The 27,198-nt window shown below is 34.9% G+C and overlaps 1 protein-coding gene across 35 annotated transcripts in view; it reads right to left on the bottom strand.

The window, feature by feature from the left end:
• The window catches only part of LOC106883309 (teneurin-m), a 572,946-nt gene that overhangs the window by 187,347 nt on the left and 358,401 nt on the right, over positions 1–27,198 (bottom strand). For all 35 annotated transcript variants that reach the window (XM_089355687.1, XM_052969800.2, XM_052969805.2 and 32 more), the window contains 4 exons: positions 21,981–22,106; positions 13,039–13,298; positions 11,046–11,166; positions 5,187–5,291 (listed from right to left, as the gene is read on the bottom strand). In XM_089355687.1, coding sequence (XP_089211813.1) covers positions 5,187–5,291; positions 11,046–11,166; positions 13,039–13,298; positions 21,981–22,106 — 612 coding nt within the window. The remainder of the gene's footprint in view (positions 1–5,186; positions 5,292–11,045; positions 11,167–13,038; positions 13,299–21,980; positions 22,107–27,198) is intronic.

Raw genomic sequence — 27,198 nt, 5'->3', positions numbered from 1 at the left:
ATGATGATAATGGAAGTTATTCTAGATCAGTTTTTGTTGCTTAGCCCCAGGTTAGAATGGGCAGAATAGACCTATCTATGATCAAAGATGTTCCAGCTGCACAGACAGACGGATCATAAGGCCTTTTATACAGGGTGTCCCAGAATTAACCATTTCAGTGAAATTGAACAATCTTTTAAAAACTCAATTTTATTTAAGTTTATCATGTTTAATGTGTTAAAGGCGTATAAATTTTAAATTTTGTTTATAATTTTATATTATGTTTATAATTATTTTTGTAATTTTCTTATCATTCCTGTTGGATGCCATTTATAAATCTATTTGTTTTGGTATCATAACTAAATAATAATCATAAAATTCTGTCAGTTTCTTTTAAAATTTTTCCTGATTTCATTGAAATAAGTAGTTAATTCTGGAACACCCTTCATATATCCCCTTTTTTTAAGATGGTTAGTGTCATTTTCAGAGATTTGAAAGCTATTCCTAATGAATTTCCAAGTAGAGTTTATGGTAAAAGTATTGTAGGTTAACCCCTTTCCAACCCTTTGCCTATTTTAATCAATGTGCTTTCAACAATAACAATGATGGTGAAGTTATATTGTTTTTCTTTCTCAGACTTTGTGAATAGATGCTAAACACCAGGAGCTGTGCTCATTGTGCCATGGCTACAAAATAAAACATCAATACCATTTTGTGTTTTTGATAACAGTGAAAGTAAGTTTATATATTTCTAAAGAAATTTTAAGGACAAAACACATTTTAATCTACATTTTAATCAACATCAGAGTCGGTGCTGGATCTTCAGATGGACCATAAATGAGAAGCATATTAGTTGTTATCATCCTATCTTTTCCACGAATAATGTTTCCAAAGTCACTTTTTTGTTTTGAAATAAGTTTCACTTCAGAGGGATTTAGCTGTTATTTCTAACAGTTGAGAACTGGTATTGAAATTCTCTCAAAACATAAAAGCTGTCTGATATGGAGTTAGGAATCAAGTTTTACGAAATCAATAAAAATGCAAATGAATTAGTTTTTATATCATGACTGAAACTGCACATAGTCAAGTAATATGGTAAATCTATTATGAAGTTTTATGTTCAAACAGACAAACAACTGCTAAAGAGAAAGTAGAAGCAAACTATGATCCAAGAAATTTGTGGGACACAGGACAGATGAGTATCCTGCACTGGATGGAAGAAGAGCTGAAGGTTCAATCACTACGCTAAGATTCGAAGAGAATAATTGTTTTGTTGACTGTGTCAAACAATTAAATCTAGTTCTAAGAACGGAGCTGATATTGACTATCAATGATAACAGTGGAGGAGAATAGTTAATAGTCTCTAACAAAGCAACATGCTTATATCAACAATTGTTTGTATCTACCTAGATAATATCAAGCTCATATAATGGAATGCTCATATATGGCAGTTGCCCACTGCTTCAACTGAAATCAGATTTTACTGCGCGAGTCACATATTTGATACTCATATACTGTAACAGGTACTGCACTCTATGCAGTGGGAGCACAGGATATTTTGGCAATGTATGCTTATTAGTATTGTAGTCACATAAACACACGCACATATATTTTGTTCTCTCTCTCTTTTTTTTTTTTTTTTTTTGTAAGAGCCATGATACTACAGCCATCTGCTTGACTCGCTGTATGTTTCAACAGACAAACAACTACTAAAGAGAAAATAGAAGCAAACTAGGATCCCAGAAATTTGTGGGACTGTGACTGCTAAGGACAAGTGTAGGCTTGAAAGAAATGAAGCTAGTCTGATCCACTGGATGTGTAATGTGAGTGTGCTCACACAATAGAGTGTAAGCACCCTGAGAGAAAAGTTGCACATAAGAAGCATCAGATTTAGTGTGCAAGAGAGACGACTGTACTGGTATGGTCATGCGGTGTGTATAGATGAGAGCAGCTGTGTGAAGAAGTGTCAAACCCTAACAGTAGAGGGAACTTGTGGAAGAGGTAGACCCAGGAAGACCTGGGATGAGGTGGTGAAGCATGACCTTCGAATGTTGAGCCTCACAGAGGCAATGACAAGAGACCAAGTCCTTTGGAAATGTGCTGTACTTGAGAAGACTCAGCAAGCCAAGTGAGATTGTAGTTGTGGCTGATGCCAGTGTCACATAACTGGTCCATTTAAAAGCAGCTTTCAATCATTGGGCAATATGCCATGCTTGTGAAGACCTGTTGAACCGAGTGAAAACATAGTTGTGGCCAATGCCATTACCGCCTGACTGGCACCTGTGCTGGTGGCACATAAAAAGCAACATTCAAGCATGGCTGATGCCAGAGCCACCTGACTGGCACCAGTGCAAGTGGCAAGTAAAAAGCACCATTTGAATGTGGCCAATGCCAGTGACACATAAAAGCACCCACTACACTCTCAGAGTGGTTGGCATTAGGAAGGGCATCCAGCTGTAGAGACCTTGCCAAATCAGATTGGAACCTGGTGTAGGCTTCCAGCTTGCCAGTTCTCAGTCAAACCGTCCAACCCATGCCAGCATGGAAAGTAGACATTAAATGATGATGATGATGATGTAATGTATGTGAATATATCTCTATACATCTATCTCACTATATATATATATATCATCATCATCATCGTTTAACGTCCGCTTTCCATGCTAGCATGGGTTGGACGATTTGACTGAGGACTGGTGAAACCGGATGGCAACACCAAGCTCCAATCTAAATTTGGCAGAGTTTCTACAGCTGGATGCCCTTCCTAATGCCAACCACTCTGAGAGTGTAGTGGGTGCTTTTACGTGTCACCTGCACGAAGGCCAGTCAGGCAATACTGGCAACGGCCACGCTCGAAATGGTGTCTTTTATGTGCCACCCGCACAAGAGCCAGTCCAGGGGCACTGGCAACGATCTCGCTCGAAAATCCTACGAAGGCCAGTCAGGCAGTACTGGCAACAGCCACGCTCAAAATGGTGCATCTTATGTGCTACCCGCACAAGAGCCAGTCCAGGGGCACTTGCAACGATCTCACTTGGCTTGCCGGGTCTTCTCACGCACAGCACATTTCCAAAGGTCTCGGTCAGTAGTCATCGCCTCGGTGAGGCTCAATGTACGAAGGTCTTACCTCACCACCTCAGCCCAGGTCTTCCTGGGCCTGGAGAAGAGAGATTTCTGTATCCAGTTTTATTCTGTTGTCAATCAAGTCATTCCATTTCTGCACCTACATATGACTCTGCTGCAAATTTGTGCACACTGCTAAACTTTGCTTCCTGCTCTGTGTTTTGGTGTTAACTACCACTTCTTCTATAGACAGATACAGATTTCTATGCAGCCCCCGGACACATTGAGCTGGGGGTGTCACATGCATATCTATGTACTTCAGTCACAAGATGTTTGTGTAACTGCTGTGAAGGAGTGCTGCCTGGTGGTCAAGGTGTTTGGATCATGATGAAAAAAATCTTGAGTTCAATTCCTGAACTGGGCAGCATATTGAGTTCCTCACCATTGCACTTCATTTTATGTTGTTCCAGCCTCCTCTGCCCAACTCCCTCTGCTTCTTAAATCCTAGATATGCTACTGGGCATAGCATTGCCACTCCTAAAACAAGTGTCAAATCCATGCTCCGATGTGTTTACCCCGTCCTACTCATTTGTTCTGTCAGTGATGCTCTCTACTGTGGTGCACTGCATAGCAGTTAATGTGTCCCTGAGCAGCTTGTTGTGTATTGCTTGGGAGGGGATTGTATTGCGTCTGGGTGTTGATTAAACAAAATAAATGCTGCAGTGAAAGCCATAAATGTAGAGTAAATAAATATATAGGACATGTTTTGACAAGTCTCTAACTTACTCTGAATTAATATTCATATATCAACACTAAGTAATGCATGTATATATATATATATATATATAGTCCATACACACACATACAAAATTAAAAATATAGATTTATGAGACTCAAAAAGGAGTTTATGTTTAAGGGTAGATACATAGAGTTTTAGTGTATGTGTGTGTGTGTGAAGAGAGGAAGAGATAGACGGACAGACAGAAAGACAGCTAGGCAGACAGACAGAAGGTGCAGAAGAAATACAGTTATATATATGTGTGTGTGTGTGTGTGTGTGTGTGTGTGTGTGTGTGTGTGTGTGTGTGTGTGTGTGTGTGTGTGTGTGTGTGTGTGTGTGTGTGTGTGTGTATATATGTATGTATGTATGTAGCTAGTGTCTTCTTTTAGGACATGTGATAGTCTCAAAAGCACAGCTAAATTATATTCCAATTCAGTCAGCAGATGATTAAACATTGTATCTAACAAAATGAAGATATTTTTAACTTTCACAGGATATTTATAACGGTTACTGAATTTTTCTAACAATAACCAACAAAAAATATTCTCGCTTATTTCAATTCAATTAATTATAAATAAGATAACTAATTTTTATTATTGATTTTAAAAAGTGAAGTAAAATGTTAGCTGCTGGGCTTTATAATTAGCATCAACCATTGATGTGAATCAATCTCAACAAGCTAAATGAAGACACTCTATAAGAATCAAATAAGTTTGATGAGGTCATTTCATGTTTAATTTTGGCCCCAAAACAACCGAGACATCAAAAATTTAGAGAGAGACGTAGGAAATTAGGTTTCTAAAAATGCATAAAACACTTGTAATGTTGGCATAATCGCAGCATTTGACACTGGCTGCAACATTAATTCAGTTTTTAGAAAAAATTTTCTTAATGAAGTTTCTGATTAATTAAACTTGGATGTTCTCAAGAACAGAAATCAGTTGGAGAGGGAAATGAAAAAAACTTTGAATTAAAGGAAAATGAAAAGCAGAAATTGAAATTCATATTCAAGGTTTAATAAAAGGAAACTGAAATTTGAATTGCTAAAAATTTTACTTTCTCTCCAATCACCATTTCAAAAATATTTTGATTCTTTTTTTTTTTTCTTTATGGAGTTACAAAGTTTTATCAATTAGAAATTAAAAATTGACCCCCCCCCCAAAAAAAACCCCCAATTTAATCAAAAATACCCATCCCTGAATTGCATGCATGTAGGACAATAGAAAAAAAAAGCATTTTTTTAGATAATAAAATTCCACTAGCAGCTATTTGGTTAAATAACTTTATCTTTACATCATCAAAATGGTATTTTTGTAAAACAAACAACAAAAATAAAAAGGGTGGGGAAATGCTTTTCAACTTACTTTGGCCACAGTATTTGCCAGAGTATCCAGGGTAACATATACATCTTTTATTTTTACATTCTCCATGGTGGTAGCAATCATGCAGACAATTTGTGTCTAGATGACCTAGAAAACAATGAGAAGATGAGATAGACATATTTAGATTTCATTTTATGGTCAAAGAAAACAAAATAATAATTTCTCCAAAGAAAGTAAAAGCTTACACACAAACACAAACTCACACACACACACGCACACACACACGTGTGTGTGTGTGTGTGTGTACATTAATATTCTATCTATCATCAGTCATTCCTATCACCAAACCAAACACAAGACACATATCAACAAAGATTACACAACAAATCTGACACATAAAATAAATTTCAATAGCAATAATTTCTTAAATGCCTGAAATTGATTAAAACTAAATAGACCTCAACACAACTGGTAAATCTTTTATCAACCTTTGTGGGATCCAATTAGTTGACCTTGGAACTTTACTGGCTCTCTTATTTCAATGATAACAATAATAAGGAGGAGGTGGAGGAGGAGGATTTTTTCAGCTGGTGTAACACCTTATGTTTATAGCTGAATGGCAGAGTCATTCCAGTTAAATGAGATTAATAACTGCTGTTTATTTCTTTACCAGCTTTATACTCACTTTTTAAGTTATTCTTAAAGCTTAACTAAAACATGTCTGACATTGCTACCATAACTATTAAAAGCATGAGATTTTCTCTCCCTCACCCTCTTTTTCCATATCTACCCATCTCCCTCTATTTAATTTTTTGTCATTGAAAGTTGAAAATTCTCTTTCTTACAATTTCAATTGTGTAAATATTTTGGGGGCTTTGATACATCAAGTTACCCTATATTTTGCATGTTCTTTAGGTAGAAGGTGCTCTGAGAAATTGTCCAATGTTATTACTAATGACTTTTTTTTTTTTTTTAACTGATACTGTTTATGTGCTGCCAGTAATGGCCACATATTTAATTTAAGGCCCAAAGAAGAAATGACCCATTTAAATTTTCCTGTTACAGATGACATTCCCAGAAATATTCTAGTGCTTGGTTTCCGTGCCTGTCAATTCACACAAGTATATCTATGGTTTATAAATTTCCTCTCAAAAGTAATTAGCAGCTAGAATATCTCACTATCACAGACTTTATAAATCTCTTCTAAAACTACATTAGGATGACCAGAGCTAAAAATTTGACCATCCTCACCCTTTTCCTTCCACCACAAGCAAAGGGAAAGGAAACAATGGTGGAAGGTTTGTTGTCAAACAACAAATGTCTACAATGTAACACTGCTGTTAAGTCAATAATACTTCTCTGTTTAGGACATTATTGGATTTTATGACTGTTGCTATTTATAAACAGACCTGACAAGCTGCCATAGTGAAAGAGCTTAGACTCCTCCTAACCAGTTCAGACTGTGATGCTGTTACAATTTTTGGTTGAAACAAATTTCCTTTTTTTTTATACCACCAATGTTCCTTTGGAAAATACATAAAGTCACAACATCACATTTATTTCTCCATAAATTTGAGTATAAATAGCAGAACAATTTATTTTTAATGGGTACAGCTTAGCTACAGTTGCTTTCTGTTTTTTTTTTTTAATTTCTAATTTTTCTTTAAGAATTTATTTCTTGTCTGGAAGTATTAACAAAATAATAATAATAGTAATAATGATAATAATAATAATAATGATGATGATGATGATGATGATGATGATGACAACAAAATTGATCCTGTTGATTTCACATAAATTATGCCAAAGATATTGCAGGCAGTGTTATGTAACTGTAGCTTGAAATCAATCTAAATGTTATTTGCAGAGAAAGGTTCAAGAGTATAAATAACATTTACCTAGAAGCTGTGATTTCCAAGTGTGCATGTGTTTGTGTGACATGTGAGTGTGTGTGTGTGTGTGTGTGTGCATGTATGTGTATGCACATATACATGCATATGTGGTGCGTGCTGTTTGTGTGTGTGTGTGTGTGTGTGTGTGTAGTGTTTGTGAAAGAACAAACACAGGTATGTGTGTGTGTGTGTGTGTGTGTGTGTGTGTTGATGTCTGCATACAGAATATAGGAACAGCACCAGTTTTCACAAACAATAGATTGCAGTTCCTGAATTTTATTTGATTTGATGCTATGTTAGGTATTTATTATTAATGCTATTGTTGTTGTTATTGTATTTGTTACTGTTGCCATTGTTCTCCAGCAAGATTCTACAATTAATCTATCTTTGTGTTTTCTGATTAAATTATTGTATTCTATAATTAAATCAACAATGCATTCTGTAATTGTGTTAGTATCCATTTCTATAATAAAATATTACAATATTAAAACTAAATATATCAATAAATAAACAACTAAAAGAAAAAAATAAGTTTCATAATTAAATTTTAAAAGAAATAAAACAGTAATATCTAATTAAGCAACCACAAGATTTTATAAACAAATAAAATAGCAAATTTAATGTGTATGTGTGTGTGCAAGTGGCTATATTCATCTGCCTCTACACTTGCATATATATATATATATATATAAAGGCATGTGTGTGTGTGTGTGTGCATGTGTGTGTGTGTGTGTGTATTTGTATGTCTAGATGAATGTATATGTATGTATGTATAGATAGATAGAGAGACAGATACACATATGTGTATGTATGTGTGTGTGTGTGTGTGTATATATATATATATATATATATATATATATATGCCTTATCCAGGCCCTTAACTCCTTCACTGAATCATAAAAGTGCTTTCATAACATATCGTGTATCTTTGGACCTTTTAGACATAGTAGTATCTATCCCACTCTTGGTCTGACCACAGTCCATTTCTTCCAGAGAAGAGAGATAGAAAGAATTAAGGAGAGAGGAGAATGTGTGCGTGTGCATAACCGAGCATCACATTGTAAGAACAGACAGACATGTTTGATGATATCTATTTACTGCTTGATGTAAATACCAAATTTAACACTAAAAACTGTTGTAAATCTCTCCCAAATGATTTATTTCTTGAATTTTCAGTATTTGATATCAGAGATCCTATAAGAATATCACTGGTATAACAAAATCACATAAAGCACAAAAGTTGCAGTTCAAAAAATACAAAATAAAAACAGGGAATTAGGAAATATCTTGCCTAGAATCTATGAAAATTAGCCGACAAATCTTCTTTTATTTCAAATCAATTTACATGGGGACTATTATGCAATTATCCTAACAACTTGGATATGAATGAATTAACTCTTGGCATCTGTTAAAACTGAACTGATGATGTTCCAAGCAAGCGAGGCAATTGTTACATAGAGATTTGCCTAGTTCAATGAAGATGACAAATCCTTTTATCAGTTATAGCAAGCATTTATTCAATCAAAACACAGGGACCACACAATGCTTTCAATAACAGGGACTTAGTTTCAGTACCAGTTGGTATTCCAGACATTGTTAATCTGCATGTTTTGGGACTTGGGCATATGGAATAAGGCTAAATATTTTATAGCTGTTTATGATAATACAGTTTGGGGAAAATATATTGGTAAAACTAAGGCACAAATATAAATGGTATTGCATTAAAATCAGACACACCATAATATTATCCCATAACAATATCCTCCATCCCATAATTCATCAGTGGGAATCATTGCTTTAGAGTAGAGTACTGGCATAAAACTAAGCAAAAGACTGAATCCACGAACCACAAAATTTAGGTCAAGAGTACTAAGAGACTAGAGTACTGTGAGATATCTTGTTTCATATTAATTAAGATGTAAGAGATGAAGCTCAGACATCACCACAATAAACTAGGATTTTATCAAATAAAATATATACAGGGTGTGATGGGTAAATTGTTGCCATTTGTATATTTTTAATTTCCCACATGTGCATTGTTTGTTTTTGATTTTGTTGACTACACAGTAAAGTAGGATCAGTTGGGCACTGTCTGTGAGAAAAAGAGCATCCCGACGCAATTCACTCTGCCAGAAATTTGGAACCATGGCAAGCAGCATTTGCAAATTAGGGAGAAATGGATAGAAAAATGCACTGGACATAAATTCTTAAATTCCTTGATCAAAACAATCCAATCTTGCATTATAAAATAGACAAAGAAGGAAGCATATACACCATCATCATCTTCATCATTGCCAGCTACTCATCCTATCACTAGTGCCACCCTCATTTACACACCATCACCATTATCATCACGATCAGTCACAGCAACTCCTTAACTTTCATGCTTTACTTTATAGACTTTTATGTTGCTTTTTTATTTTCATTTATTATTATTATTATTATTATTATTATTATTATTATTATTATTATTATTAGTAGTAGTAGTAGTAGTTGTAATAGCAGTAGTTTTAATGTTAGTGTGGTTAAGCTCCAGTTAACAAAGATCGGGAAAAAAAAAGGAAAATATTACAATTAACATAATTACTACCAAATTATCAACACCACCACAACAACTACTACTATTACTTCTGCTATCATCACCATCACCACCACCAACAACAACAACAACTTAATCTAAATTACACCAACACCAGCGTCATAACAGTCCTTGTTCACTGCAAAGTGGCTACAATTTTCGAAAGAACCAAACACACACATCTAAAGTGCCCATAATTACAAAATGACCAAAATAACTAGCAAGCCTCTACCACTGTGATTAAAAGCTAACATGTTTAATATCTTTGATAGTTTGATGCTATAATTAAGACATGTAATTTGCTATGATTACTGAGGGGCTATTTTTTTTAAGGATATTTAAAAAAAGGTATGTTTTTTTCTATGCCTTCTTCTTAAATTTCCGTCAGATGAACAAGTGTTTTTGCAATAAAACGCATGCTAAATGAATATTTTGTGTATGTATGGGAGGTGGGTGACTTGAGATAGAGAAACAACTGGAAACAGTAAAATAATAAAAAAACAAGAATGACTATTTTAACTGGTGCGATTGGAGGAGACAGCAGCTGCTGAATGTTAAATGTTGGAGTAATGATAATGTTATTAATACTGACATCTGAAAAAAGAAAAAATGGGGAAAAAAACATTTTGTAGTGCAAGAGGCAAGTTAACAGTAAGATAGCACAGTGACATGGTTTTACACAACTGAAGCCGTTGGGAAAGGTGCAAATATCACAACATCCATTTCCTGGTGTCCCCGTAAACACAAGACTTTATGCCTGGTTAAAAGATTATAATTTCTTTTGACTATCCTCCTCAAGGCTAAATTGTTAATGGCTGGTTGCACAGTCAACTGGATCAACCTAGTATTTATTTAAATAAAACCTGGAAGGATGAAAGACAAAGTGACATGTTCACTTAAGATATACCATGTCGGAAACTAAATGATATAATGTAAATATTCCAGCAATCTACAGCTTCATCTCCCCACCCCCACCCCCACTACCAGAAATAATCATTATTTCCAACTCATGCATAGAACCACATAATTTGGTGGGGAAGTGGGGGTGGGCATATAATTAATTGGATTAGCACATAACCAATGTTTATTTTCGTCAACCCTGGAGAATTGTGAAGTTAAAATCAACACATTGAGTTATTCAGTGTGAAACAACTAAATAATGAAAAGGAAAGTATTCTCACACTCAGATGTTTCTTCCAGCTCCATCAACGACTAATAATAAATCTTTGTAAAATACAAACACAAACACAAACTCCTCACAAGCTTATTTATACATGTAATAACACACACACATATACAGGCAAATACACAAGCACACATGTACAGACATAGACTAGAGTTGTTCCTTCATTTCACACTGATAACAAATGACACTTGTTAACTCTAACACACACACACACGCACAAGGTACAATAGCAGACATGTACTTACCTTTTACATTGGTGACAAATGCCACCTTTTGTGGTTTGATGTTGTCATTGTAGATGGCAAAGTACCACACTCCTGCAGTCAAGTATTGGATGATAGCTGTGTTCTTGCCTGCGCTATCTCTCTGTTGTAGAGACCAAAAACATAGATATCATTAACAACAATAATCATAACTTTGCTACCACTACCACCAATATGCTTGTCATCCTTATCTTCTCTTATTGGCAATATTAATTTTCCTGTAAACATTTTCGTTGTAGCTTTTGTTCTTAACATTATAATCATCATTATAATTTTAATTTTACTCCTCAACATCAGCAGCAATGTTGTAAACACTGATATCATCGCAATACTCATTAATGATATTGTCAGTAGAGTTCTATGTCATCATTAACTGATCTCATAGGCTTATCATTATCATCACCTTACAAATCAATCTCAGCCTAATTTCGATACAAAGTCCTGACATGTAGTCGAGGCTTATATCAACGTAGGCTGTTTACCTAAAACTGTGAAAGAAGATATTGAACGAGAGAGAGATATCAACCATCTCAACAAACTGTTAGTCTGTGTGTGTGCGTGTGTGTGCGTGTGTGTGCGTGTGTGTGTGTGTGTGTGCATGCATGTGTGTGTGTTCATGTATTTTTAGTAATCGTGGAAGCATAATATAGTGGCACTGTTTGTAAGGGATGTATATGATGTATATGAGAGTGTTAAGATAAAAGGAAGTTTGTCTTTATTGCTGAATAGCTTTGGTCAAATTTTACTTTTGAGAAGACAAATGAGAAGCTGTTGATTGAACACTTTGAATCTTATTATTGAAACCAACTTAGTTCATATTACCAACCCATAAGAAACTGTTTGTAATAAACAGCACAAATTTAAATGACAAGCTTTAACAAAACATTATTACATGAATATTAATAATAATGTAAGATTTTAGGAATTAAAAATGCATCATAGTTTCATGTAATACTTTTTTTTGTATTATAAATCCCATCTGAATAAAATACAAAGGAAAATACAGTTCCACATATTTCATTGAAGCCCTTAAAGTTCTTCAGTCCATTCTGAACATGAAGAATGGAAATACTTGCAATGTTATGAGAGTTGTAATTAGTAACAGGATAGGTCACTGATAGTACATTCTACAATACAAAGTGTGTTTCAGGGACCATTTCAAGGTGTTGAAGTAAACAATTGTTAAGCTGGTTGATTGCATTAAGTATCTGTGTTCGATATACAGTGAAGATGAATTCAACAAGTAGGCATTGATAGAAAAATACTACATCAACTCAACCACATTGTTTCTAAAATGGAACTCAGCGCCAAAAGTAAAAAGACAACTGTGATCTACAAAGGATAAAAAAAACAAACAAAAAACGAATGCAATATTATCAGTATAGTTCCAGTTTTAGAATATGTTCTATTGTAGAGAGTACAGGCACAAACATGGTTGTGTGGTAAGAAGTTTGCTTCCAAAAACCACATGGTTCCAGGTTCAGTCCCACTGTGTGGCACCTTTGGCAAGCATTTCTCACTATAGCCTCGGACCAAGCAAAGCCTTGTGAGAGGACTCGGTAGATGGAAACTGAAAGAAGCACATCACATGTATATATGTAGATAGATAGATAGATAGATATGTATGTATACATTTGTGCGTGTGTCTGTGTTTGTCTTCCCACCATCACCTGACAACCGATGTCGATGTGTTTACATCCCTATAACTTAGTAGTTCGGCAAAAGAAACCGATAAGTACTGGGCTTACAAAGAATAAGTCCTGGGGTCAATTTCATAGACTAAAAAACCCTATAAGGCAGTGCTCCAGCATGGCTGCAATCAAATGACTGAAACAAGTAAAAGAATATAAGAAAATACAGCATAACTTAGCTTAAATGATAAGCTGAAGAAAAGTAGACTGAGTTGCTGCTGCTGCATCAACTGTTAGAATATTGGAAAATGAAAGAAACTGAAAGAAGTTCTCAAAACACATACCCAAGGTAGTGACCTTTTCACCAGTCTCGAGCCACTGAAAATTTCAAAAAACTCAAATTGGACATGTGTTGGCGGTAGGTTTTTCCGTCCGTATATACCTAGTACAGCATGATCAGGGATGGTAAAGTTGATCTTGATAAAACCTGGGTCAAGTTGTTCAAACTTTGACTGCCAAAACGATTTGGGTGGAATCTTCAGTTGTTGGAGTTGGCCAAGATGCACAATTGAAGGGCTTGGCAATGCAGTTGTAGATGAGGAACCTGTTTAAAGGCAAAAAAAAGAAAATCAAGTAAAGGCTTAGTTTAAAATACTTTTCCCATTTTTGCTTCGTATGACAGATGGTAAGGATTCAGATTGAAAGAGACATAATTTCAATTTCTAAGCTTTCATTCCATCTGAAGCAAAACAGTGAGTACAGATTTTAAAGTGGAAACAAAACAAGTTCCTAATCTCCATCGACATTTAGAAAGTTTACAAGTTCAATCTGGTTTGAACAAAATTGAGACATATTGTTATAACATAGTTTTGGTTTTTTCTTGTTTAATGGAAGCTTTCATCTTTGGAAGTTGCATGTGTTGTATGGGAGTCAATTGAAAACTAAGATCTTGTATAAAATATGTTTAATAAGAATATTTTGGAAATGGGTATAAAGTTGCAAGTCCTGATACGTTTTTTTACCTCTTCTTTTTATGATATCCACTGCATTAATCATTCTTGGTATTTTATTAATTGCCCATATATATCCAACATCTTGCCTTTTCTATTTAAAACTTCTTATACTTTTCTAATTCCTTCCAAATGATATTTCTATTAGAAAAGATGGCATAAACTTTCATTTTTCTGTTTTTATTCTGACATGCAAGTGATTTGCAGTGACCTCACTCTCTAACTGCTTAGATATGTCTCAGACAAGTGTAGCAATATTATCATCACAGAGCAGCCTCAGTGGATTCTTTTATCACATACTATAAAAAACATCTACGTTATTCCACATATAACTATCTTGTAGTAGTTGCAGTTGTTGTTGTCGTTGTTACATAAGCACAAGGTGCCAATTTGTGGGAAGGAAACAATTATAACCATTAGTAATGGACTGGTATATTATTTTATCAACTTGGAAAGATGAAAAGCAAAATCTCTCACATTGGGATTTCGATTTAGAAAGTAAAAACCCACAAGCAGAAAAAAGGCTGCAAGACTCTAATACTTTCTGTTTCTACTACCACAATAAAGACAATGACAATCAAGCCTACTACTACTACTACCACCACAAAGCCATCTCAATTCTTTTCCACTGATAATATTCTGAAGAATAGCAACAATGTTACAATATCAAATTTGAAGTCAAAACAAATCTGTAGTTTTATGCCCATTCAAAAGAAATCTTTGTTACTATTATTATTATTATTATTATTATTATTATTATTATTATTATCACCATTCCTATGACTACAGCCGAGCAAATGACAAAAAATGGTTTCAGTCATCATATTTTGGCAGTGCCTCAATAAAAAGGTAACAATGACAAAATCTCTACCTGCTTAAGAAAAACAGCATCACCATCATCATTATTATCATCATCATTTCTATATTTATAATTATTTAATTACTAATCAATAAAACTATGTCTTTCAACACAAGCAAATTGTATGTCTTTAAAATGTGTCTTTAACAAGTTTTCCTTTTACATCAAATAATGATGGGAAAGAAAAGGAAGACAAAAGAAAATTAAATATCTACACACACACACACACACACACACACACATACATACACACACACACGCACAAAGAAAGGGAAACTAAAAGTGTAACACAATACCATTCCAAAACAACATTTGTTATTAACTTTTGTTTTTGTTGCTTTTTCACAATATACTTTCCACATATCATCACATTTGATAACTCCTGGCTGGTTTGTTGTTGTTGTTGTTGTTGTTGTTTGTACAGTTGTAATGTATTCAGGCAATTATTTAAAGCTGTGAAATATAGTTTTTGCTAATAATAAGTCTGCTAACATTTTAACTTCAAGAGTCAGCCAAATGGCATTGCCAAAATTTAAAAGTTCCTTCTTTCCACAAACCCAACCCATTAGCAGCAAACAATTTGGGTTTGTTTTACAAAAACAAAAGCAAGAAAAAAAAAAAAAAACTGGTAGCTGGTGATTTGAAAGAAAGGTGAGGTGTGTGTGTGTGTGTGAGTGTGTTGACATATGCATGGGCATGAAGATACATATATGAACACAAGGCAGAGAATAAGAAGGAAATAGAATTAAGAAGACATTGTTAAACACACATGCGCGTACACACATGCGCGTGCACACACACACACATGCACATGTATACATACGTTCATATATATATATATATATAAATGTATGTATATATGCATATGTTTGTATACAGACATACATTCATATATATATATATATATATATATATATATATATATATATATATATATATATATATATATATATATATACAAATACATACATACGTATATACATACATACATGTGTGTATAAATGTAAACAAAGAAATATTTTTTTTTTTATTAGAAGCATCGAAAGGTGCATTGTATGCCATAAATAGGATCACGGTTGGTTGTTGACAAATTTTTCTACCTTGCAAGGTATTTCTGCTGTTCTAATGGCAACTCTTCATTTGAAAACATTTCATTTTCTTAACTGCATCATGCAATACACATTTCAACGCCTCTAATAAAGCAACAAATATTCTTTTGTTTACATTTATACACACATGGATGTTTTATAAAAGCTATACTATTTAGACTCTAATTTGATGGATAGATTTATCAGCTGGAGTCTTTGAGGGATATGGTTTTTGAGTCCCATGGCTGGTTGCTGACAAATTTTTCTGGGGATCAAGGGTAGTTTACCCAGTATTTCTGTTGTTCCAATAGCACCTCTGCATTTAAAAAACTTTCATCTTATTGCCCTCATATATTATATATATATATATATATATATATATATATATATATATATATATATCACTAGCCAATAAACATTTTTCTATTTTTTCTCCCTGTTTATTTCTGTGTTCCTTTCTGTCGTAGACCGTAGGCTTGAAACGTATGAGATTTTTTCACTTCCCGAGCGTTAAACTAATACATCTGTTTGTTATTTACACACCCATCTTCGTCTTTTGTGTTTTTTTGTAAATTCCAACTCTGTCTGTGTGTGTGTGTGTGTGTGTGTGTGTGTGTGTGTGTGTGTGTGTGTGTGCGTGCGCGCGCGTGTGTGTGCGTGTGTGTGTGTGTGTGTGTGTGTGTGTGTGTGTGTGTAAGAGGAGAATATTCTATTTCGAAATAATGGTGTCAAATTGTTGATGCAACACTTAAAGAGATCTTTCCTTTGCAATCATGTGCAAGTAGTGGAGTTGGCAACGAATCCAAGACTTCTTACAGAAGGTCATTCTGATGAAAGAGAGTTTGCTAATTACCTTCTTGATGTAGGAAATGGAAACATTTCTGTTGAACAAAGCCTTGGTGAATTCAAAGCCAAACTACCCAATGACCCTTGCCTTGAAAGTGGTACTCTTTCAGGTCTGTGTGATTTTGTATATGCTAACCTCAAAAACAACCCTGTGTGGCTTGCAAATAGAACCATTGTTACTCCAACAAATGAAGCAGCACAATTTGTGAATGATTTTCTGTTGACCAGGATCCCTGGTGAGCTAAAAACATACAGAAGCTCAGATACAGTTGATAATGAAACTCTGTACCCAATTGAGTTCATCACCAAACTCACACCATCAGGGTTTCCACCACACTTTCTCAAACTGAAAGAAAAATGATGCATGATGCTTCTGAGAAATTTAGATGCTACTATATCATCATCATCATCATCATCACCATCATCACCGTTTAACGTCCATTTACCATGCTGGTAAGAGTTGGATTGTTTGACTGGGGACTGGCAAGCCAGGAGGCTGCACCAGGCTCCAATCTGATCTGGCAATGTTTCTACAGCTGGATGTCCTTCCTAATGCCAACCACTCTGAGAGTGTAGTAGCTGCTTTTTACATGCCACTGGCATGGGAGCCAATCGGGTGGCACTGGCATCGGCCACAGCCACAATTTCCATTTGATTGTGATTCTGACATTGCAATGGCACACACTACATCATTGTCAGTTTACATGATCATGTTACTGAGGCTGAGGTTGCTTCTGGTCCTTATGCAGGACCAACTCAGCTAATCCCAAGAATACAATATGTATCTCAAGAAATGAAATTTACATTTCTATTTACACGCAAGTAATTTCTTGTCAAGCCGGCTTTTAAAGAAATTGGACTATATCTTCCAAGACAATTCTTCTCACAGGCTCAACTGTATGCTGCATTATGTAGAGTTCGAAAGAAGGCTAATGTAAAAATATTGGCTGAGAGAAATGGAAACAGTATGATTACTGACAATTGTGTCTATAAGGGGATACTACTATAAAGCAAAATATGCTTTTTAGCAAGTTTCAGTAAATAGAATTAACACATAAATTATATGTAAAGTAATATATATTTGTGTGCAATTCAATTGTTTTGGCATATTTCAACACATGCCAAATGAATGATATCGTTATTTCAGATCATTTTAAATTTGGGTATATTTGGAAAAGTAAGGAAACGTGATTCCTATTTGTTCTCACAGCACCAGACTTTTGTGTGTGTGCGTGTGTGTATCCCTCCCTCCCTCTATCTATCTATGCACACCAATGTAAGTTCTACCAATTATTAATGATAAATATATATATATATATATATATATATAACAGATTGGCTCTTTAAAAAAGAGATTATGACTGATAAAATAGTGAAAGCAATATTTACTAAGCAAGTGAGCACTATTATACAAAGAAATAATTAGATGTAGAATATCATAAAAATGATTAGAATTCGGAATCAAATGTGAAATTTTATCGAGTGGCTAGCAGAAAACGGACTGGAAGGCGATTTTTCTGCAGATATGTATATATGTGTATATATATATGTGTGTGTGTATCTATCTATCTATCTATCTATCTATATATATATATATATATATATTATTTTGTTTAAAAGAATTCCAACACTGTCTGTTTTTTATGTTTTATTTATATTCCTTGTGGTATTTCATATTTTCTATACTTTGTAGTATTTCATCATGGCTGGTATGACAGACTTTAACAGATGAAATACTACAAAGTATAGAAAATATGAAATACCACAAGGAATATAAATAAAACATAAAAAACAGACAGTGTTGGAACTCTTTTAAACAAAATAATATATTCCTCTATACACAATCATACAACCCCCCCCTTTTTTGTATGTATTTTTACTCATATATATATATATATATATATATATATATATATATATATATATATGTATATATATATATATATACATATATATATTCTAAACAAAACTGTCCAATGAACGGGAACGTGAAACTCTGAGTAACAGTTTTTGTGATATTTTTGCTGCTTTTTAATAAAGCATATTACTCTACCTCTGGTATTCAAGTACTATTTTTTCCACCTTGTTTTGCAATCATGTGCTTACTGTGGTGTATATATACATATATATACATATATATATATATATACATGGAGTAGAGTACTTCTTTGGAGTAGAGTGCACATATATTTTGAAATATATGTAGGAATTAAAGGAACTTTTGTTTATATGCGTTTTGCTCCATTTATTATTATTATTATTATTATTATTATTATTATTATTATGTGTGTGTGTATATATATATATATATATATATATATATATATATGGTATATATTGGGACAAATTTCTTCAAGGAATACCAGATAAGCATGGATACAATGCATTCAGCAAGAACTCCCTCCGCAGATGGATCATGGTACCACAAAATTTGACTTAAAAATGATTTTGCAAATCCTATTATGTGGTGCTAATAAGTTACACATGGCCTGGAGCAGCCTTTGGTTGAAACATATCTAATTATCTAAGATATATATATACTAGACTACCCGTGACCCATCAGGTCACCAGGGATGTCTGAGTTTCTCACCAATGGAGTTTTGTTTCATGGATTTTTTTTTTTCTTTAACTGGTTACTTCGCATGCTTTCAATGAGTGTGACATCGAAATCATGTGTAAACAGCTCCTTTCCACAGAGAAGGAAAGATTTGGTAGCTATTTCTTACACACCCGGCTGGAAATAGGAGCCTAATCTTTTGAATGCACTCGAAAAATCCTATGGAAAAAAATTATTTCACATTGAGGTTAGAAAAGAGTCTTTTATAAAATATTTACCGTATTTTTAAAGTCATTTTTACTTAGAAATATTTTTTTAAATATGGCTCTGTGTGACTTTTTGACTATTTCCAAAGCTCAAAAAACACTCAAAGGGAGAAGATTTGAGTCAACAGAGGATATTCAGCAAAATTTGACGGCACAGCTCTATAGCATCCCAAAAAGGGATTCCCAGAAAGGTTTCCAGTTGTGGCAGGAATGCTGGCAGAAGTGTGTAGATTCCCAAGGCAAATACTTTGAAGAAGACCAAATCAAAATGGTGAATTTTTTAATATTACTTGGTTTTTTGGCCAAAAGTCGGATACTTTTTGCCTACACCTTGTGCATGTGCACAAATACAAATATATGAACATATATGCAGATATGTATATAAATATACACACACACACGTGTAAAATGTGAGAATTGCAGCCATAGGCATTTCTATGTACATCCATTAAGTTTACGTGTATGTGTATGTGTGTGTAATGAAAGCAACATTGTAGAAATATTTTCTTTGGATCCAGTCAGCAAACTAATTTCTGTTTTATACTTTATTGTGTATCTGAAATTAATGTTGTTAATGAGTAGGTAAGGGTCACACAAGCTATTTAAGTAATAGAAAAATCAAGAAATAACTTTGGATAAATAAATATTTATGCTTAAATTTGCACACGTATCTTTTTCATTCTTTTACAACAATTTTTCAACTGAGGGGGGATCAGGGGATTTCAGCAGAAGCAAATTGTTTTCACAGCTGGATGCCTTGAATTTGTTAAGCACTCAAAGTTGGATTGAAAAATGTAACTTGCATAAATCCGGCAAGCACATCTATGTACCTTTTACAGGAGTTTCTCTTATTATGAGGCATTATCAAATGGTTTCTCGATTAGTTAGGTTTAATAAAAGATTGCTTATTTACCAATATTCTAACATCATCTCCTTTGAAAGAGTCACCGTGCACAGCAGTCCCAGCATTGCTGTCACTTTTGGAATCTGGCCTAGAAGTAGTTTTCCGTATGTCGAGGACTCAGGATCTCAACAACAATGTCCCACAGGTGCTAAATCTGGTGAACAGGGCAGGTGCAGAAGTGATACTATGTTGTTTTTGGTGAGAGAGTGAGGAGAGCTCGGTAAAGAATCCAATTCTTCACACTCCACAGAACCAGTCCCTCTTGCCAAACATCCTCCCTGAAATGTTTCAAAATGTTACAATAGGATTTTCAATTGATGGTCTGGCCCTGGGGGTCGAATTCTCTATGACCAATACCACATTTCCAGAGGTGACACTCATGGCAGGTCTTTGAGGTCACTCATCGTCTTCTAGAGATGTCCTTCCACTTTTGAAGTGCCCATTCCACTTGAAAAATTGTGTACAGCCCATTGCCTCATTGCCAATAAGCTTGCTGAAGAATGTTTGATGTCTCAGTTGTAGACTTCCCAGGTTTAACACAAAATTTCATGTTGGCTCTTTGTTCCTGTCCATGGCAAAATCACAGACCACAGCATACACACGTGATCACAAAAGCGCAAGTTGCACAATTAGCAAAGTAAATACAGTGATGTCACATGGCACACTCCTTACTGAAAGTCACTGCCAGCTCTCGCTGTGCACACAACCATGTACTGCCATCTGTTGGTACACTACAGAACTAGTCTGGGAACTTTTTGATACCACCACATACTGTTTAGCTCCAGGTCAATTTGGACTGAGGGTATATCTGGACAACAACATTCAAATATGACCCCCATCCGGCAATACTTCTAGTGTATCAAAGGACTACATTTATCTCTCTGACCATACAATAAGCTGTGACTTGAGAATGCTTTAGCTGTTATTTCTAGTAGGTCAAGTACTCACACAAAGTTTCCCTCATCAGCTCCTTTTGCTCAAAAATCCTTCTGAATGGTTGTAATAAAATAGAAACTTCTGAACCATTGAGCATTTCACAATCTCCCTGTTTTAATATCCATATTTTCCTACTTAAAACATTTCTTATTGTTTTCACCTCACCCTGCCATAGCCCTTCCCACTGTCAGCACTTTTCCCCACACTTCATGTCAGTGTCACTATGGCCACATCTACCTGCTCCGTAATCGCGTATATCTTAACTCTTAATTTTCTTATACTTTGCCATTTTTAACAGGATTCCATGGCTGCAATGCTTTACCTGCCTCAGCAATTGCTTTCACAGCTCACTGCAAGTTTGGTAGTTAATCATTTAAAAGGGAAACAGCTATGAAGTCTGATTTTTATTTCTACTCAGCCCTATGGCACCAAAGATCTAGTAATGTTATGATAACAGGCAGACATTCCATCCATGACTATGGCACCATCCATTGAGTATATTTGTCAATGTGTCCTTGAATTTTCTGAGACAATTTTTGGTTGCTATTTTTAGCAGAATGCACTAACTCATAGAGTCTCTGCTCAAAACCTATTTTTTGTTTACTCAGATAATCTAGAATAATGTGTGTGTGTGTGTGTGTCCGTGTGTATGTGTGTGTGTGTGTGTGTCTGTGTGTGTAAGTGTGCATGCATGCATGTGCATGTGTGTCTGTCTGTCTGTGTATGTGCTTGTTGGTATGCATGTAGTTATGTGCAAAACAAATTCTTCTCTAAGCAAATCAAGAAAATGAGATTTAAATCAATAAAATTTGGTTCCTACCTCGACTACCTCCCCCAGCAGTACTGTAACCACCACCACTGCCGCGAGACGTATTAAAGGCACCGTCGATATATTGGGGACTTGCATCATTGGCAACTCGCTCTTTCTCTTCAAATACCAACATGGCTGAAAGGAGGAAGAAGGACAGAGTGGAGAGTGAGGAGGACAATGGACATTGGAGCATCATTGCAATGAATGTGTTTGTAATGTATTTAACATAATAAATATATGTAGCTGGTCATAAGAGTTATATCTAATATATTTTCATTATATATATATATAAATATATAAGTGTATTTATATAAATGTATGTACATTAAGGTGCCATATAGTAGAGGTAAAATCTCTGCAAGCCAAGTAAGCTGTGCAGTTTCAATTCCCTACAGAGGAAGATAATAAATATGATACCCTTTATCACCCAGTTCCCTTCTTCCTCAAATGGATGAAGCTCAATACTGATCTGTTCTCATCTGTTCTTTAGAATTTGTATTGAAAACTGCTTACCTAAAATCTACTTGACTGATTTGCTGGTGACATGCTACATGAAGATGAAAGCTTAGTTCCGATATTACACAAAAACATGAAGGGGTACAAGACATTTTCATCCAGAATAGATAGTAGTGTGTGTGTGTTTACATATATATGAGAAGGGAGGTAAAGAAACAAGAAGGAGAGTAAAAAAAAAAAACTATTGCCAAGTATACAACTAGAAATTTTACATGAAATCATAATTCTGTAACTTTGTGGTATTTTTAAGTTGACCAACCAAATCCTGCCATACAACTCACAACATAATAAATAATCTCTGAATCCACAAACTAAGCCAAACAGTGAATTAGTATCACTAAAGTTTATCAATGAAGCAGTCATTAAGTATGTTACATATAATGATTTTCATTCAGACACAGATATTGAGGATAACGATTACAATTAATTGAACTGGGTCCTTTACACAACTTGTATTCACAGATTAAATTGATATAAAAGTAACACTTGACATTGCTGATTCAAATCCTAAAAACTATAAATCCATGCATCCAGTTTCCTTGATATATAAATAACTAAGATCCCAATATTGCTTTTGAACAGGACACCAGACCCTCATCACAGGGTGACCCATTTACAACTGAATGGACTGGGGCAATGTGAAGTGAAGTGAAGTGCTTTGATCAAGAGCACAATGCACCTCCCAGTCCAAGTATTGAAACCACAATCTTACAACCACAAGTGCAAAATTCTAAGCACAAGACCACACATCTTCACTGAATTTCTAGATATCCTTAATTACTCATTATCAATCTCTATAGATTCAAACATATAATTGACAATCAGCTACAACTTTAGAATATTTCTGATATTCATTTTATCAACTTTATTAAAGATAGCAGGTCAGAAACCCTCTTGCTTTAAACTTTGAGCAGTGAGGGCACCAACCTTTCCTAATGCATTTAGTTAGGTTGTCTGGTTTCCTAATACTTTCTTTCTTTCAAAGAACAATTAATTATAGACAAACCAGTGAACTGTATCCAATAACAGTAGGTAGAAATTGATCATTGAAGATGAAAGCATTCTCTGTCAAGTTGGACAAACATTACTTCTTAGACCTGTTTTTCTTCTTTCTCCTCAAGGAGCAGCTTGTATAAGTATCCTACCTCAAAGGATAAATATCTTCACAGTGAATTTGGCCTGCAAAGAATCTGTTGCTATCCATATCAAGGGGATTGATAAAATAAGGTATCAGAGTCTAGCAGAGTCAATGATATCGACTACAAAACTACTGACTGCGTGCCTAAATCAGAAGCTATTATTATTATTATTATTATTATTATTATTATTAAAAGTTGTGAGTTGGCAGAATTGTTAGTGTCAGAAAACACCCTGTGGTACATATATATATATATATATATATATATATATGTGTGTGTGTGTGTGTGTACCACAGCCTACTGCATATGCTTCCCCTCCTCACTTCTTGTCTCCCCTCTCATCATTTTCTGTCACATGTGACTCTCCCATGATTAAATTTGTGTATCAAAGAAAAGGACAAAAGATTATTAAGTTTCATCAGACATACAGAAATTTAAGTAATGATGACAATGATGATGATGATAATGATGATGACGACGATGACGATGATGATGACGGCGATAATGAAAATGATGATGATTACGATGATGATGATGATGGTGGTGGTTGTGGTGGTCCCAATAATCATAGTCATAATGTGAAACCATAGAAAAGTAAAGCACAAACTTCAAAGTTAGGTAGATAAACAAGAAAGGAAAGAAAAAAGCTAACCAAAGGTCAACTAGAATTCTTCATAAATTTGCTAAGAACGTCTGTGTGGACGGACAAACAGTTCTTGAAGGGTAAATAAAAAATGGTAACATATGTTGCTGGGCGCTGAAAATCAAAACTTTATATTAATGTACTTTAGACTCATGCAGTTATATTAGTAGATTGATAATATCCTCCCATGAACTGCTATCTGTGATCTGAGGGAGGTCTTCAAAGCATTCAGTCAGTTGACCACAGCAGCTGGAGTCAGGGCTAAATCCACATAAGGTTATGAGAGTTCCAGAAATTGCAAAGTGTCTCTCAGGTGCAGAACTCCATCAATTTGGTGAGATAACCAATGAGACCAACTGGCTGATTATTGGCAAGTTATGGGCTGTTACCTCTTCTTAAATAGAAGAATAACTGACAATTTTTCATAACAGAAGCTAACATAGTTATTAAGGTACAACTGGAAGGAACAAAAACTGATACAGTAAAAAGAGGTGGCCACATTTGAGAAACAGATAAGTAATACTATCAAGACTAAGGAAAGTTGCCTAGGCACTTGAGGTGGTTTTGCAAAACTTTGCTAGTACTGGCAAAGATGAAGCACTTGCAGTTTTTCAACTGTATATATAGCATTTTGACAATAAGCTTGATGCACTCATTGGAATCATTAGTTGTCTGTCCTGTGTAGGGACTGTGCAGGGAGCTGGCCAGAGAGTGAATCCTCTGTTTCAAATTCACATATTTCCAGAAAACTTTCTAATTGTGTTAGCTGCATCTTTTTCAATATAAATTCTGACTTTTCATGTCCTACTTCATATGCTTATCTGTTGTTCCTTCTTTTATCCTTTCTTCTATGTATTCATCTTCAGCATTTTATTTTTGGTGGGGTGGGGTGGGTTGGGTTGGGTTGGGGGTGCAAGGCAGACTATTGCAGTTTCCCAAATTGCTTGTTAGGATTGAATTAAAGATGTGCTGAGGGATAACATTGATATCTTCACATTCATAAGCTTAAGGCTACCCTGGGCACTCAGTACAATAAGAGTTGCAATTAGCTCTGTTACAGTCAACGTGTACAGTTCAGTGGTGGTAGCAGTTTTGCTTTCTGTTCAAACAGATTGACTATGACCATAGCATGATCAGAGTTTCCTAAACTTTTCTCGGTATTGACACTGATAGCAGTTTCAGGAACACTGGCAAATAGCAAATCCAACATGCTATTTACCCGTTGTTGGGGATAAGTTCAAATCCATCGCTCAAGTGTTAGTCATTTGTGGCCCATGAAAGGTTTCTTGATCAAACTATAAGTAACTGAAATCACCAACAATGATATGGGTGAGTGGTTTCAAAGATGCAGTTCTGGAGACATCAAAGAGTTGTGTGTGTGTGTGTGTGTGTGTGTGTGTGTGTGTGTGTGTGTGTGTGTGTATGGTCAGTTGAGGAACAGTAAACAACTCCAAGTGTTGACATACTTGTGCGTATGCTGTATAAAAATAGTTTTTGTTGCAACTGGTTCAAATCATCCTGAATAACTGGTGAAAAGCTTGTGCAGACAAACACCCACCCTACTGTCATAAACACAGTGATGAAAGTGGTCTTTGTGAAATAAGTTGGAGCCAGCCATGCTAAAAACACTTTTCAAGAATAAAGAACAGGCCCTGGTAGGTTTTTGTGACTGGAAGGAAATCAAGGTTAATAGTTTCTATGCAAAAATCAAAAGGATGGGTCTTGCTGTATGAAGAGCAGGCATTTAAAATCTAAAAACGGATTCAAGCCAGTCATAATTCATAAGGGGGGAGGGACATCATATTGCTCTTCTTAGTTTCCTGGAGCTTTTTCATTGTTGTCTATTTGTAGTTCAATATCCTCAGACCACTTAGCATCTCTCTTCCATATATATGGAAGAGAGAGGGGGGGGGGGGTGAGAGAGATGAGAGATCTGAAATTTAAAAATAAAACATAAAAATATAAAACTAACAATAAAGCTAAAGATATTAGATACATGGTGGCTGCAGAAAGAGAAATTGTGGTTTTGGATTATCTAAAAATAAGCCCTTTGTTCAGTTTATATGTTTTCTAATTTGTAAAACAATCATCTTTTATGCACTGAAAGATATGGCCCAATTAGAAGCAAGTAACTTACTGACTCCAAAATGATAACTGAATTACTGAGAGAACAATTCCAAAGAGTTTTCATTTCCCCACTAGAAAACATGGTAATAAATAAGCTAGATGAGTTCTTTGTCAAAACTTCATCTGAGAAAGATGGAATATCAACCATAGACTAGATGAGCTACAATTCAGAAGGTCCTGATGTTTTTTTTCAGATTATATCTATGTATGAAGACTCTGATAAATCTTTTACAAACACTATTCCAGAGCTTCTGTGCATACGGTTAAGCCCTGTTGATAAAGGGAGAAGCAGAGCAGATGCTGGAAACAACGAAAGCCTGTATTTTTGATTTCCCACATCAGCAAAGTTACAGAATGGAAAGTCAGAAGAAAGCTGATATATATTTTTTTAAAAGAAAATGACTTGCTTACTGCTATGCAGTATAGTAACCATCTAGGAAGGGACTACGTCACACAGCTTTTATGGTATTATGACTAGGTATTGAAACAGCATCTCCGTCATTTGAATGTGCCAAGGACATGGAATGACATGATATCAATTAAATGATCCCAGCAGACATGAGATGTTTCAAAAGTCAGTGGCTTCTTCTCAACAAATTCATTTATTCTAAGTGGAATCTCTTACAGAACTGTACTGGAGCCACTTTACTTTGCGATGGCTTTCTCAGGTATGACTTTCTCAGGTATGGCTTCAGTCATATTTACAGCCAGTCACACTGTGGCAATGCTAAAGATTCAAGCACATCACAAACAATCAAAGATATCATAAACTTACTGCAAGACTTAAATGAAATATAGAAAT

This window comes from Octopus bimaculoides, chromosome 7 (genome assembly GCF_046866305.1).
Source record: "Octopus bimaculoides isolate indiv1 chromosome 7, ASM4686630v1, whole genome shotgun sequence".
NCBI classification, from domain to species: domain Eukaryota; kingdom Metazoa; phylum Mollusca; class Cephalopoda; order Octopoda; family Octopodidae; genus Octopus; species Octopus bimaculoides.
Note: the sequence above shows the minus strand (reverse complement) of the source record. Positions and strands in the feature narration are given on the sequence as shown.